The 14552-nt window shown below is 57.9% G+C and overlaps 1 protein-coding gene across 1 annotated transcript in view; it reads right to left on the bottom strand.

The window, feature by feature from the left end:
* Positions 1–14552, bottom strand: part of HMCN2 (hemicentin 2) — a 115084-nt gene that overhangs the window by 19144 nt on the left and 81388 nt on the right. Inside the window, exons 58-78 of the mRNA XM_065418725.1 lie at positions 13789–13950; positions 13101–13214; positions 12046–12248; positions 11872–11953; positions 10086–10217; positions 9039–9182; positions 8721–8880; positions 7744–7868; positions 7457–7640; positions 6980–7077; positions 5998–6276; positions 5463–5653; positions 5292–5373; positions 4427–4563; positions 3874–4015; positions 2427–2574; positions 1782–1909; positions 1315–1471; positions 918–1039; positions 335–499; positions 122–229 (exon numbers count right to left, since the gene is read on the bottom strand). Of these exons, the coding sequence (XP_065274797.1) occupies positions 122–229; positions 335–499; positions 918–1039; positions 1315–1471; positions 1782–1909; positions 2427–2574; positions 3874–4015; positions 4427–4563; positions 5292–5373; positions 5463–5653; positions 5998–6276; positions 6980–7077; positions 7457–7640; positions 7744–7868; positions 8721–8880; positions 9039–9182; positions 10086–10217; positions 11872–11953; positions 12046–12248; positions 13101–13214; positions 13789–13950 (3063 nt within the window). The remainder of the gene's footprint in view (positions 1–121; positions 230–334; positions 500–917; positions 1040–1314; positions 1472–1781; positions 1910–2426; positions 2575–3873; positions 4016–4426; positions 4564–5291; positions 5374–5462; positions 5654–5997; positions 6277–6979; positions 7078–7456; positions 7641–7743; positions 7869–8720; positions 8881–9038; positions 9183–10085; positions 10218–11871; positions 11954–12045; positions 12249–13100; positions 13215–13788; positions 13951–14552) is intronic.

Consider the following 14552-nt stretch of genomic DNA (forward strand, 5'->3'; position numbering starts at 1 on the left):
CGTTCATGGTCCCGACAGATGGTGCGCTCTCTCACAGGCCTCTCCCCCTCCCATCTCCCTCTCTGGGGCTGGGGCTCGCCTCCTTCCCCCAGCCTGAAGTGGCCTTGGCAGCTCCGGGTACCTTGCACTGTTAGGAGGAGATGCTTGTGTGCCACGCCAGCGGCGTTCCTTGCCGTGCAGGTGTAGCGCCCGGCGTGAATCGGCAGAGCACGGCTGATCTCCAAAGCACCTGGGAACACAGGGGGGGGAGGTGAATAGTGTCCCCTCTTGGGTGGTGAGTGTGCTGCCCGCCCCCGCACTGACACACCCATGTACGGGATGGTGCTGCTGATACCTGTCGGCGAGACGCGATAGCCACTGCCTCGGTTTCCCAGCTGGGCTCCATCTTTGCTCCAGGACACAGCTGGTGCCGGCACCCCAGAGGCATAGCAGGTCAGAACCACTGGGGACATCCTGGTGGCTGTGAAGTCGGTGTGGTCGTCGGCAATCGTGGGAGGGACTGCAAACGGCGAGAGTCAAGGTGAGCGGGGCTGTGCAGCGAAGCGCAGGAGCCAGACTCTCCCCTCTGGGCATGGAGTCGAGGCTCCGGGAAGCATGTGTGACAGCCGCCATCTTGGCCGACACACCAGGGACTGAACCGGGGACCTCCAGAGCTGAAAGCATGAGCTGCTGCGGGTTGAGCTACAGAACCAAGGCGCATGCAGGCACTCCCCACGCCAGTGGATTCCACAGGCTCAGCCAGGCTGCTCGCCCAGAGAACACGACTCAGTGTTTGCTGTAACTGGGGCTCCAGCCAGCACGTCAGTGCAGGAGAAGCACTGGCTGGAGCTCAGGCAGCTATCTGCGCTCCGGGAAATGGAAAGAGCTCAGAAAGCCCGTCCCAAGGTGAGACCACTGCATGCCCGAGAGCCACTCACCACGCACAGCGACTGCAAAGAGCCTGCGAGCCTCTCCTGCAGGGTTCGTTACGATGCACTCAAACTGCGCCGTGTCCTGGAGGCTGGGGCTGGCAATCAGCAAGGAGCCAGAGGACAGTAACCTGGGACACAGAGTGCATGGGTGAGGGGGAGTCACGAACGTAGGACCAGATTCTGCCCCACTAAGGTCAGCAATGGCCCCCAGCACCTGATCGCAGCGGCCCCCAGGACAGAGAGGGCCAGGGCCAGCTGTGTACAGTGTGGAGCAGCACAGCAAGTGAACCAAATGGCAGCAGAACCGGCCACCGGACCTGACTCGCTCTACCAAAGGCAGCTGCCCATTTCCCCGAGCATCCCACCCCGCCTGCGGTCTGCATGGCAAGGACAGCGCCGGTACCTGTATGGGCTCTGCGGAAGGTCCACGTTCAGGAGGTACCCGTTTTTCTTCCAGGTCACGTGGGGTTTGGGGAGGCCAGTAGCTTCGCAAGCGAGCGAGGCCGGGCTGTGGGCCGTCAGGGTCAGGTTGGAGGGTCCCGGAGCAATGGCAGGAAGGACTGCGAGGAGCAGAGACAGACGCGATTGGTTCAGGAGCGGATTCCAACCAGCTAGAGGCGTTGCTGGAGGGAGGCGGCATTAATGAGGGGGGAGCGCATTGGCTTGGGCCAGTCCAGCAGGAGGCAGAGGGACCCCTTGGAACAAAGGAGAGGGGACGCCGGCACGTATAGGAAAAAGGAGATGGTGGTATCCAGAGCAGAGGCTGTCTGAGATCCATGCAGCGTGGCTGGATGCGAACCCTGCATGCCGGGCTCCTAGGGGCCTGCCTCATTCCCAGGTCAGTCCCTTCCCTCCTCATGCTCCCCTTACCTAGGACTCGGAGGTCCAGGCCTCGTCGGTCAGACCCAGCAGGGTTAGATGCCACGCAGAGGTAATGTCCCGTGTCCTGGACCTGAACTGGGTTTATTCTCAGGGAGCCATCTGACAAGAGCTCCAACCTGAGGGGAGGGAAGGTGAGTCCATCAGGCCACCGGCCGGTTTGGTTTAATGCCTCATTGACAGAAAGCAGCAGACAAATAGGAAAACAGCCGCCGAGGGAGAGGAGAACCCTTGCCAGCAGACCACAGCCATCGTAAGGCAGGCCCGGAGGTGGCCACCAGCACAGAAGAGTGGTCCAAGCACAGGGCTAGGTGTCAGGGCGCCCGGGCTCTGTTCACAACTTGGCCATGATCTGCCATGGGACCTTGGGCAAGTCGCCTCATCTCCCCTTGCCGCGGCTCCCCCAGCCGTACAGTGGGGGTAACAAACGCCCCTGCCTCATGTGGGTGCCTGCGAGGCTCCGTTCCTCACTGTTAGCGAGGGGCCTGGCCCGCGTAGCAGCCCGGTTATAAACCTGAGCTCACTGGGCTGTGCTGAGGCTCCAGGGACAAAACAGATGGGAAGCGGCTGCTTTCCCACAGCCAGTTTCAAACAGATGGGCGAGCACGGCTGCAGAACGGCCCTGGGCTCGCCTACCTGGGGTTCCCAGCAGGCAGCAGGAGCCGGCCATCCTTCCTCCACGTGCGCTGGGGCGTGGGCCGCCCCTCCGACTCGCAGGGCAGCAGAGCTGACGCGTTCACAGTGGCGCTCACAGCCAAGGGGCCCGGCTTTATCACAGGGGCAGCTGCAACCAAAAAATCACAGGGGGAGGAGGGGTACGAGGCATTGGGAAATAACAGTAAGAGAAATTGGGGAGTTTGTGCTTAGCTCAGGAGTCTCAAACACGCGGAGTTATTTGCTGCGGCCCGCCAAGCTCCCCCCGCTCCCCCCCAGAGTTATTTCCTGCGGCCACCAAGCTTCCCTCACCTGCCGCCCTCTCTCCCCGCCAGTGCGCCGCGTCCCCGCTCCTCTGCCTACTCCAGGCGCTTCCCGCCACCAAACAGCTGTTAGCGCTTTCCAGGAGGGAGGGGGGAGGAGTGGGGAGCTGCGCGCTCAGGGGAGGAGGCAGAGAAGAGGCGGGGCTGGGGCGGGGATTTGGGGAAGGGGTTGGAATGGGGGCGGGGAAGGGGTGGGAAGAGGCGGGGCAGGGCCTCATGGAAGGGGTGGAGTGGGGGCGGGGCCAGGGGCGGGGCTTTTGTATCTTTATATGAAAAGGTGTCAGTGATGTGGCCCTCGGGCCAATGTACTAGTCCTCATGTGGCCCTCATGGTGATTTGAGTTTGAGATCCCTGGCTTAGCTGCTCTGCCCTTGAGCACCCCCCGACCAGGGGCAGCACACAGCCCCCTTCTGCTCCTGTGAGCCTGCTGCTGTAGCAGGGTAGGAAGAAGTTTGGAGGGGTCCCAATGTTTTGGGGATGGGGGGGGATCTGAAACCCCTCCCTCTTTCACTCACTCCTACATAGGCCTGGCTTGAGATGAGTAATGAACCCCGGGGGAGGCCTCCTTTCTTGGAAGACAGGATTAGGGAGGAGCAGAGATGAGCAGGCTGAAATGAGAACGTTAGTGCTAACGAAGATAGGGAAATGGGCCAGTGAGCGGAGAGACGGACTCTCTGAGCTGGCCAAGGCCTGGGGCGGGAACATCCGGGGAACCATTGACAAGAACAAGATAACAACAATGGACAAGGTAAGTCGGGAATGGAAAGATGAGGTAACGAGCAGGTCGAAGGCAGACAGCACGTGGACAGAACATGCTGCATAGGGATTGGTTCTTACCAATTAACAAAGCCGATGCAATGAGATGTGTGAATGGAGGGACTCCCAAGAGCCCGCCCACCCCTTTGTTTATGGGGTGACGGCTCATTGATAAATGGATCCCATCACACGGCATATCCCACCAACCCAACTCCGGGAAGGGAAGTGAGGGCCAGAGCGTCTGAGTCAACCCAGCTCTGCTGACCGCAGGGGAGCCCCAGCAACTGAGGGCGCCGGAGGATCTGAGCCGGGGACTCACACCTCCCCAGCAGCTCCCGAGCTCTGCTCACTCTGGATCTCCACGTGGAAGTTCAGGCTGGTTCTCCCCAGCGCGTTGCTTGCCGTGCAGCTGTATTCTCCGCCGTCAGGCACTCCCAAGGCCTGGATCTGAAGGAAACGCCCCTGGGCCAGAAACCGCACGTGGGCATCCTCCTGCCAGCACCCGGAGACAAACACCCCGTCAGCAGCGCCGCCCAGACCTCAATGCGCATCCAACCGCAGGCTTCACGCGCAATGAGTCCGGTGGCCTTGCTTCAGTATCCCAGAGGCAGCATCTGCAGTGCCGAGCGGCCAGAGCTGAGCCGTGCCGGGGGTGGCTGATCAAAGGGACCCACAGACCGGGGAGGGATCCCCAAGGCAGGGGCTCCAGTCCCCTGCCATGCAGTGACGGGGAGCCACCTAGTGCATTGGCTGAGCCACAGAGAGTGGGAGAGGATCTCTCGGGCCCTGACGTGGTCTGGGGAGTCAGCGCCACCTCTCTGAGACGCCAGCCCCTCTCCAACCCCCTTTCCATGCACGCCCAGCCTGGTACGTTCGGCAGCGGCGGATGCCCCAGCTACACACCTGCAGCAGGGATCCCCCTCGGTGCCACTCGATGCGGGGCGGCGGGTGAGTGTCCGCAGGGCACTCCAGGGAGAGCTGCCCGCCGGCCAGCGCGGTGACAAAGCGCATCTCACTGGAGTCCCGAACGTTCGCAGGCGCTGAAGGGATCCAAGCCAAGTGGGTCAGGCACATGCTGAAGGGGAATCGCGCCCAGGAGCAGCTGGGAGCGCCGGAGAGAGGGCGCCGTCCCCAAACGGTAACTCCCACCGACCAGCCAATGCCCGAGAAATGCCCCAGCCCTCGCTGCTTTGCGCTAACCCTGCTTGCTGTCACCCAGCCCCAGGCTCACAGGGAAGGCACTAACATCCCCCTTCTCCCTTCCACCTCGCTGGTCCAGAAGGGTGGGCACATGACAGGGCCAAGACCTGCGGGCCCAGCTACAATCCTGAAAGGTTCCCACCAGGGGAGAGTGCAGGACATCCCCCAACACCCCAGTTACAGGAGATGTCTAGGCCCTTGTCCCCACCCGCAGGTCCTGCCTGCACACAGCTGCTTTCCAATGGCGCTGTACCGGTACCCACCAAGGCTGCTGCATGGTGGAGATTGATATCAACCCTGCATTTCATGCCATTCAACCCAACCCATTCCCTGTGGCGCATTCCCTCCGGGGGCACCATCCGTTCCCTTCCCTGGGCAAAGGGAAGCCAGCAGGGTGAGCTCACCCACCCACCATTGCTAGAGGCTGATGTGGCCAGCTCTGCCCTACACCCCCCCCATCCCAGGGGGCAGGAGTCGCTTCTGACAGCAGCGCAGACGTGAGGCTGGCTGCTGCCGCCATGCGACCGGCCTGCGTTCTAGCCACAGGCGCCCTGCTGTGCAATGGTACCTTGTGTCTTGACCCAGAAGCTCTTGCCATCCTCCCCAGCAGGATTGGCAGCCAGGCAGGTGTACAAGCCGGCATCATCCGCCTGAGAAAGGCCAGAAGGGAGGGGAAGCTCAGGTGAAAACTCAGGGTGGGAGGAAGGGAAGGGGGGGAGGGGGGGGGAGAAGTCCCCACCTGCACGCTCTCTATCCGCAGGGAGCTCCCGTTCCTGGCCACGATCCCGGGCCTGGCTAGCAGCCGGCCATCCTTCTCCCAGGTGACGCTGGGGGCGGGGACTCCAGCTGCGGTGCACAGCAATTCTAAGGGAGCCCCAATGGCGGCAGCCACCTCCATGGGCTGGGCCAAATCCTCAATGCGCGGGGGCTCTGCAAGGCACGGCAAGGCTGATTTCACCGCCCATCCTCCTGACAAGGGCCTGGGAGGGCAGGCGGGCAGAGGGGGAAGGTCCTCCTTGGGGCTGAGCGCGGAGATTCGCTAGTGCAAAGGGATGCCCCTGGCCCTTAGCGCCCAGAAACGTAGAGAGCTGAATTGGGCATCGGGCTTCCAAGAGACCGGATTGGGAACTGCCCATCCCCCTCCTCATGCCCCCCAGCTCAGCCTTATCAGCCCAGCCTGCTTGCCTCTCACCCATTCCTCCTGCTGCCCCCCACCCTCGCCCCCTTCCAGCCTCCCTGCCGACAGATTGCAGAGAGGCCACCCAGGCACGTACCCACGACAGAGAGGTGGAAGTGTTTGCTCACTTCCCCAGCCTTGTTCCCAGCCACACAGGAGTAAACGCCCGAATCGGCCAGCTGCACCGACTCCAGGTACAGCCTTGTGCCCGGGCCATTGGGCACCAGGTTGTTTTGCAGAATCAGGGGCTCGCCATCCTTCAGCCAGGTCAGAGTGGGCAGCGGCGACCCGCTGGCTGCACAGGTGAAGGTCACGGCAGAGTCAGTCACTGCGGTCACGGCCTCGCTGCTCCCCGAGGGCTCTAGGGCTGGAGGCACTGGGGGGAGGCAGAAGCAGCAGGCGTCTGTTACCGGGGCCAGAGGAGGCCTCGCCTGTCATTTTCAGATCGCACCTTTGTCCCCCTCACTCCGGGCTGCACCTTCTGTCTCCCGAGAGGCGCGGCTCAGGAGCTAACCCCAGGATGTGGACGCCCGGGTCAGGGGCCTACAGTGGAAACAGGCCACCCAAGGCAGCAGAACAGAAGGTGACTCTGCAAAGCACCATTCGCAGCTAGTGGAGACACCCTCACACAGCCTCTGACACACTGGCCACTGGTAGCCTGGCTTGGGTCTGCTCCTGCTGTCCATCCTGCCACTCCTCCATCCTCTGGACAGTAACAGACGGGGCCCCTCGTCTCCAGCCAGCTCTCCGGCCATCACTCCGTCAATCTCTCCCTCCATGATCAGTGTCACGGTGATTCCCCATCACACCCTGCATTGCCCCGGCTCATTTCTTCACCAGCGATCCCCTCCAGCCAACTAACCAGTGACCCCATCCCCCAAATCTGCATTTAGCCAGTTTCTCCTCCCCCCACTTCCCAGCCCCTTTCTCCCATACACCCCTCCTCCCCCCATTTCCCCAACCCCTCTCTCTCCATGCTTTCTTCTTGTCTCAGCCCCAGTCGCCCCTTTCCCCCCACACTCCAGGCTCTGCCTTCCTCAGCGGACCCCTCGGTCACACAGGTGACATTCCCCTCCTACCCTGGATCTGCAGGATGAAGCTTCGCTCTGCTACTCCTGCCCGGCTGGACGCAACGCAGGTGTAGATGCCAGTATCCGAGTCCTGCACCGGAGAGATCCTAACTCCCAGGGGTGGGGAGTGGGGTAAGATGATGATGAATTAATTCAGAGCATACGAAGGCCAGCTTGTGGCTTCTGCTCCCCCCTCCTTGCGGTGCCACCGTCACGGGACAGCTGAGCGTACACCACATGGCGTACGGCCGTGTTTCCAAAGCACCCAGCCGGAGAGGCAGCGGGCTGAACTTGCAGCTTCTGCTGTATCTCCAGTGGGACTGGTGGGTGCTCAGCACCTCTGAAAATCAGGCCCCTGGACGTTCAACACTCCACTGAAATGCAGCCACCTCTGGAGTGGGCAGTGGCAACCAGGCAGGTGCCAGGCACAACAGTGCATGAGTACAGGGGGAGGATTTTGGAAAGCACCCGGAAACCTCCTCTTACCTGAGGGTACGTCCTGCAGAAAGCAGCCTCACCCGGTGGGAGAGAGGGAGGGGCAGTCCGTCCCTCAGCCAGCTGATCTGTAACGGAGGGGAGCCCCGTGCTTGGCACTCCATGGTAACCAACCCCAAGGGGGCGCTGCTGATGACCTCAGAGTCGTTGGCCCCTCGCTCGATAGTAGGGGGAACTGAGGGGGAGAAGAAAGGGTTGCCATTGAGGGGATTAATCTTTGCCCCCACCCAGCAGCTAACCCCACCTGTGCCCAGCGCCACCCGGCATGCTTCACTCACCCAGGACGTTCAGCATGTGGAGCTTGATGTCCTCTCCGGCCCTGTTCTGAGCCAGGCAGGTGTATGCCCCTGAGTCAGACGCCCGCAGCCCCTTGAGGAGCAAGGAGCTGCCATCAGGAGACAACCTGCACACACAGGGAGAGGAGACTCAATAAGGCAGCAGAACCCACTAGGGCCACATACATACAGACACCATGGCTTTGCCTGGGTATCAAACCTGTGACCTTCTGTGCCGAAAACACAAGCCCCTCTCACTAGAGCTAAAGGATTAATTCCTTGAGCCTTAAGTATCAGGCATTATCCTTGCCAGAGCCAGCCACTCGAGCTATGTGCACTAAGCCAACCATTACACTCAACGCAAAGCATCCCTGCCCATCCTGGCTAACAGCCACTGATGGATCTATCCTCCATGAACTTAGCTAGTTCTCCTTTTAACCCTGTTATAGCCTTGGCCTTCACAACATCCCCTGGCAAGGAGTTCCACAGGTTGCTGGTGCGTTGTGTGAAGAAATACTTCCTATTGTTTGTTTTAAATCTGCTGCCTATTAATTTCATTTGGTGACCCCTAGTTCTTGCGTTATGAGGAGTAAATAACACTCCCTTATTTACTTTCTCCACACCAGTCATGATTTTATAGACTTCTATCATATCCCCCCTTGTCTCTTTTCCAAGCTGAAAAGTCCCAGTCTTATTAATCTCTCCTCATACAGAAGCCGTTCCATACCCCTAATCATTTTTGTTGCCCTTTTCTGAACCTTTTCCAATTCCAATATCTCTTTTTTGAGCTGGGGCAACCAGATCTGCACGCAGTATTCAAGATGTGGGCGTCCCATGGGTTTATACAGAGGCAATAGGATATTTCCTGTCGTATTATCTCTCCCTTTCCTAATGATTCCCAAGATTCTGTTCGCCCTTTTGACTGTCGCTGCATATTGAGCCACGCCACTGCAGCACCAGAGCCCTAGCAAGAGGCGTACCGGAGGCGAGGGGCAGCAGGCAGTTCCAGTGGGCTCCCATCCTTCAGCCACGTGACTTCTGGAGCCGGCTGTCCTTCCACTTCACACTCCAGCTTCACCCCGGTGCCCTCCAGGACGCTGTGCTCACTGGGGATGCCTGCGCTCAGGATCCGGGGCACCGCTGAGTGGAGAGAGGAGACGGTGACTGGAGAGCAGAGGAAGTACCTGACCCCTTTATAGCCCAAACCACATCCTCAAGAGGCCTGAATGCTCCCATGACAATCTGTCTCCATCCCATTCGGAGGCAGCCTGCTCACTGCAATGCCACACAGGGCCTACCTTGCACCGAGACGATGAAGTCTTTGCGTGCCTCTGCTTCAAGGCTTTGTGCCAGGCAGGTGTATCGGCCCACGTGGAAAGGCTGCAAGCGGCTGATCTGCAGCTGCCCGCCTCGGGACACCACTCCCTGCTCCACACTGCTCTCTGAGGGGGAAAGAGAGCGCATCGTTCCAAAAGAAGTCCAGAGAACTCGGCTTCTCCTCTGCGGAGGTTCCCTCGGATTTGCTCGTCCTCAACCCACCTCTGGAAAGGAGGCTTCCCACATTTCCCACTGGAATTCCCCCCAGCGGGACCTTAGGACCCCATCCTCCTCCCGCTCATCCTGGCGTGACTCAGCAGCGCTGACCTACGCAGCGCTGGGAACTTTCTGCTTACGGGCCTGAAACGCTGGGTCACGACAACTTCACCGCACAAAATCAAGATCAGGCTCCGGTTCAAGTCGAACACAGTAGGATTGGGGTAAACCCAAATAAAGCCAGATAGCCTGGTACTTGCATTTATATTATCTGGAGACTTTAATTCTGCAGGGATCTAAACAACATGTCGGTCGGCGATTTCCACTATCCCAGAACTGAAACACCACAAGGGAACCAGACTTCACATGTTTTTGGCTCCATAAATAGGCCCCCAAGGCTTTACAAGAGTCCATGGAAAGCACACAAGACCATGAAGACGCCCGAAGATTGCCCCGCATACCCCCCGGGGTTTATTTCACAAATTATAATATGCACTTCTGTCACTGTCTTAGATCTCAAAGCACTTCACACACACGAATGAGCCAGGTCTCATCCCCACACCCGGTGAGTGGGGAATCCCCACTATAGAGGAAGGTAAACTGAGGCACAGAGCGGTTCAGCTCACAAAGCAAGTTGGCATCAGAACTGGGAACAGAACCCAGAAGTCTGCATCCACAGTCCTGTACTCTAAACCCAGAGACCCCCCGCCCTGCTAGAAGCGCTAGCTGTGCACACTACGGTCAGCTAACGCCCAGCCCTGCTATCCCAGCAGCCCGTCAAGCCAGCTGATGCGGTGATGTGGCCTCCTTACCAAGCAGGGCCCCATCTTTCAGCCAGGTGATGGCAGGAGGGGGAACACCGACCGCCTCGCAGGTCAGAATGAGGAGACTCCCCACAGCTCCGTAGACCGTCTCCTGGTGTGGGTTCTCGATGGTCGGGGGGGCTTTGGGAGAGAAGCAGAATGCACGGGGAGGCTCAGTCGCTGCCACTGGGGTTGAGGGACACCAGAACCCCTCTGCAATTGCTGAGATCACATTCATAAAGCACAGCCATGGAGCAGCCCTCCCCCTAGCTCAGACAAACAGTAAACACCACTCAGCGCTTTCACCCAGAGTTCCCAAAGTCAGGGGGAGTGCCATTGTCCACACTGTACAGGTGGGGAAACTGAGGCACACCGTCAGACAGCAGCCTGCTCAAGGCAGCAGAGCTAGGAACAGAACCCGGGTCCCCTATGTGCTGCCCCATGCTGCTTCCCTACTCAGCACTCCTCTTGCAGGGACTGTACCTGCAGGCACAGCACAAAACGCTAAAATAAAAAGTAACTCCCATCTTCAGTGGGTGTCAGTGAGAGAGGAGTGTCTGGAGCTGCACACTGGCCCCAAGTCCCCCCTGGGCTCTGCGAGGGGCTGTTACCATCATCATCCCTGGGGACTGCGCTCACACTCAGCCCTGACCTGCATTTCCCAGCTGCCCGGCCTCTGATGATAAAACCCCAGAGCTGAGAGCCCTCAAGTTTTAGAAGTGGAGTTTGAAATCGAGCTCTGGATTGCGGAGCCCAGGGGCTCATCTGCCCCAGTGAGTCCTCTCCCCAGCACTAACCACGTTCATGGTCACAGCCCTGCAGCACTGACCTAGCATCGAACTAGAACAAAAATGGGGATTCTTCCTCTGGAAAAAACTTTGCGTTTCAGAGAACAATCAAAATCGGAACTGGATGGCCACCGCACTGCCTCCTGCTTCCCGTCTCCCCCGTAAGCCAGGCTCTCTGGTTGAATTACGTCTCCCGTGGTCTCCCCTCTTGGTGAGTGGAGGTGGTGCGTCATGGAAGATGAAGGCTATGTCCACACTGCACCACAATGTGGACTACAGGGGTGTGAAGTGCAGAATGCACCAAAACGTTACGTTCTAACTGCCCCGTGTGGACGCTGCTGGGCAAATGAAAAGGTACCTAGTTCGCATTAGCATAGTCCCGTTTCAGAGAGGACTGTGTTAATGCAAACAAGGTACCTTTTCGTTTGTGCCAGTGGAATCCACACAGGCAAGTTGGAATGAAACATTTTGGCGCGCTCTGGCATTCACACCCCGACAGTCCACACTGCAGTGCGGCATAGAGAAGCCCAAAGTCTAGCTGGGGAGCCCGCCCCATAGAGAAGAGAAGCATGAGGCACCAGAACTACAACTCCCATGAGGCACTGCAGCAGCATTTCAGAATGCAAATAGTTTTGGGGCATTCTGGTTTTTGACCCATATACATATATAAATTCTCCACAGAAAGCAGACACTTTTCACACAAATGTTCACTGAGTCGAAGGCCCAATTTTCCGTCCAAAGCAGTTAAAACAGGCAACGGCCAGCCCTACTTCTGACCTTTCCTCTATTGAAAAGCTCAATGCAGATTAACTTCCCCTATTCAGTGTGCAGGGCAGCGGAGACAGGGATGGTGTAGATAGATGCTGTTATTGGTCTCACTTCCAGATCTGCCAAGTAACCTCAGCCCTGACCTGCACCCTCTCACGACCCCAGTCCCAGGTCTCCTGAGACAGACTGAATCTGGAGAGAACGGATGGAGGCACGTGGTTTAAACCCTCTTCTCTTACCTTGGACGGTGAGCGTGAAGGTTTGTTCTGCCTCCCCTGCCACATTGGTGACTTTGCAGCTGTAGAGCCCTTTATCCGACACCTGCGAGAAGGAGGGAGTCGTCGGACTCTCGCACACAGGGCATGGAAGGCTGAACAGGTGGAACGGTTTCCCTAGGTACAACCTAACCTTACCTGGGCGTTGTCAATCTCCAGCCTCTGCCCTCTCAGCAGGGTCCGAGCACCATTCCCTAGTGCCAGCTGGTGCCCGTTCTTGTACCAGGTTACCACAGGCTCCGGCAGAGCATCAGCCTCACATTGCAAAACAGCAGTCTCTCCGGCACGCACCATCACGGCCTCCTGCTGGCTTCCAGGGGGCTGCGTGATGGTGGGGGGAACTTTACCAGAGAGAGAGAGAGAGAGAGAGAGAGAGAGAAGAGCCTCTAGTATTGCTGGATGATGGGGCAATATATTTCCTACAGAGGGGAACAGCCTGCCCACAGAGAAATCCAGAGACCTCTAGGGAGCTAGCCTCACCACTGCTGATGTAAAGATACCACACCCTCCCCATGCAGGCATATTTAGGACATACACTTCCATGAGTGCATGCCCCCCCATACCACACAGAGGCTATTCATGAAACACATGGACAGGGCCAACTTTCCAAAGGAGGTCAGATGCAGGCTGCAGCTGCCCAAATGCATGCAAGTGCAAATCGTGCACTTAACCCCTTGCAGGCTGTGGCATGCACAAATGTTGCCAGGGCAACTAAGCAAGCCCTGTGAAAATCTGGCCCATAGGGATACAGCCTTCTTTCAAGCATAGGTATAACTCCCAAAGCACACTTGCTTTTAGAGATCCTGGCCTTGGGGGCAGCTGCCAAAGCACCAAGTTTCCAAACTAGGTACTAGCGGTAGCTGTGTGCAATCATAGTAGTTTGTGAATGCCTGGCCAGGCTGGCACCTGGTACAATAGTTATTATTTTACCCGGTGTTGGATAGGGAAGGTGCTGTCCAGCAGCTGCACCAGAACAGAGGCTACTGCTAGAACAGAGCTGGCCTGCATCAAGCACAGACAGATGGGTCTCCACAGGAGCCGGGGTGGGAGCTGAAGGCTCATGTGTGGCATCGCGTGCTCTGCTGCTAAATTGCAGCTTCGGTCCTATTGAGCTGATGGAACCAGAAGGGCTGAGGGGGAAGATGTTGGCCCACAGCGCACGAGGCAGACCAGGCTTAGAGGCCTTTGCTCACCATAAACACGGAGAAGAAAGAGCTTCTCATCTCTGCCGGATGCATTCAGCGCCACACACGTGTACTTCCCCCCAGTGGAAATCCGCACTCGAGGGATCTGTAGGATCTGAGAACCTGAAACAAGGAAAGGCCAAGCAGGCTGGGGCTCATTGCCTGGCTCCGTCCACATGGCTCCAAGTTAGCACCTGGCCACATCCACCCACCAGCCTGCTCCCCACACTGCATCTGGATAGTCATACAAATCTCTCTCATGGCCCCGTCAAGCAGAACTGCTACTGAGCTCAGTGGGAGACCCAGGCACAGAGAGGTCGCAGGATACAGCCTCCAGTCCATCATAACAGCATGTCATGGTTACTTTTCCATGTTGATTACAGGAAGTGATGAGAGAACTTTTCCAGCCTCATCCATCGGAGAGCGTCACAGAGGGGATCATCCACTCTGGCAACTCCAGGCTGGGATTCTCAAAACAACCTATGGGATTCATCTCAATAGGAGTTGGTGCCTAAACCCCTTAGACTCCTTTGAAAATTCCAACCTTACACTTTCTGTATTAGGGATCAGTTTATTAAGTGTGTTACTGGCCCTATAAGAAATGTAACCTGCCACCAGGAAGCAGCCAGCCGGCTCTAGTAGGAGAGTCACTGGCTTATTAACCAGTCTGGGTTTTCACCTGCACAGCCATACGCACCTGGGATGAGGAGAACCTCCTCGCTGAGCGGCAGGGTTTGGCCATCCTTGTACCATGTGATCTTGGCAGCAGGATGTGATTGGACATGGCATGTCAGGGAGAGGCTGCTATCGACGACAGCAGTGATGCTTTCGGGGTTTGCTCCCGCTATCCTTGGTGGAACTGCTCCTCCAAAAATCAAAAGGTGTTGATTAGACATCTCCCCCCATTTATCCGGGTGCTGTCCACGCCGTGTGCTAACCAGCACCACAGATACAGCAAAAAGAGCTAGAGAGAAGAAAGGATTGGAGCTTGGACATATTAAACAACAGCCCTGGAGGTAGCAGAGTGTGGAAGGCCACAGAGACGGGAGCCCTGTCTGGACACTGCACTCAGTGTAAAGAGCAGGCTACCGGACCACGAACATAAGAGTAAAAAGCTGCCCAAGGAGGAGGGAGCCAGTGTGAAATACAAACGCTACGTGCTGACTTTATCCTCCGTCTCAGACATGGGTTAACGGAACTGCTTGGAAAGCGGCACAACTTGGAAGATGCAGGGCCCGGGGAGAAAAGCAAGCACAGAACTGCATTCTGAATGGAGGGAAGCCATTGTTATTACCCTAGTGCCTAGAGGTTCCACCCAGGTCAGGCTCAGCGTGTTAGGGGCTGTGCACACGCAGGCTAGGGGTAGGTCTACACTGCAATCACGGGCGGGGTGGGGGGATTGCAGCTTGCGTAGATATACCTGAGCTAGCTTTAGCACTGGGGCTGCTGCCGTGTTCCTTT

The sequence above is a fragment of the Emys orbicularis genome, chromosome 18, assembly GCF_028017835.1.
Source record: "Emys orbicularis isolate rEmyOrb1 chromosome 18, rEmyOrb1.hap1, whole genome shotgun sequence".
In the NCBI taxonomy this organism is placed as follows: domain Eukaryota; kingdom Metazoa; phylum Chordata; order Testudines; family Emydidae; genus Emys; species Emys orbicularis.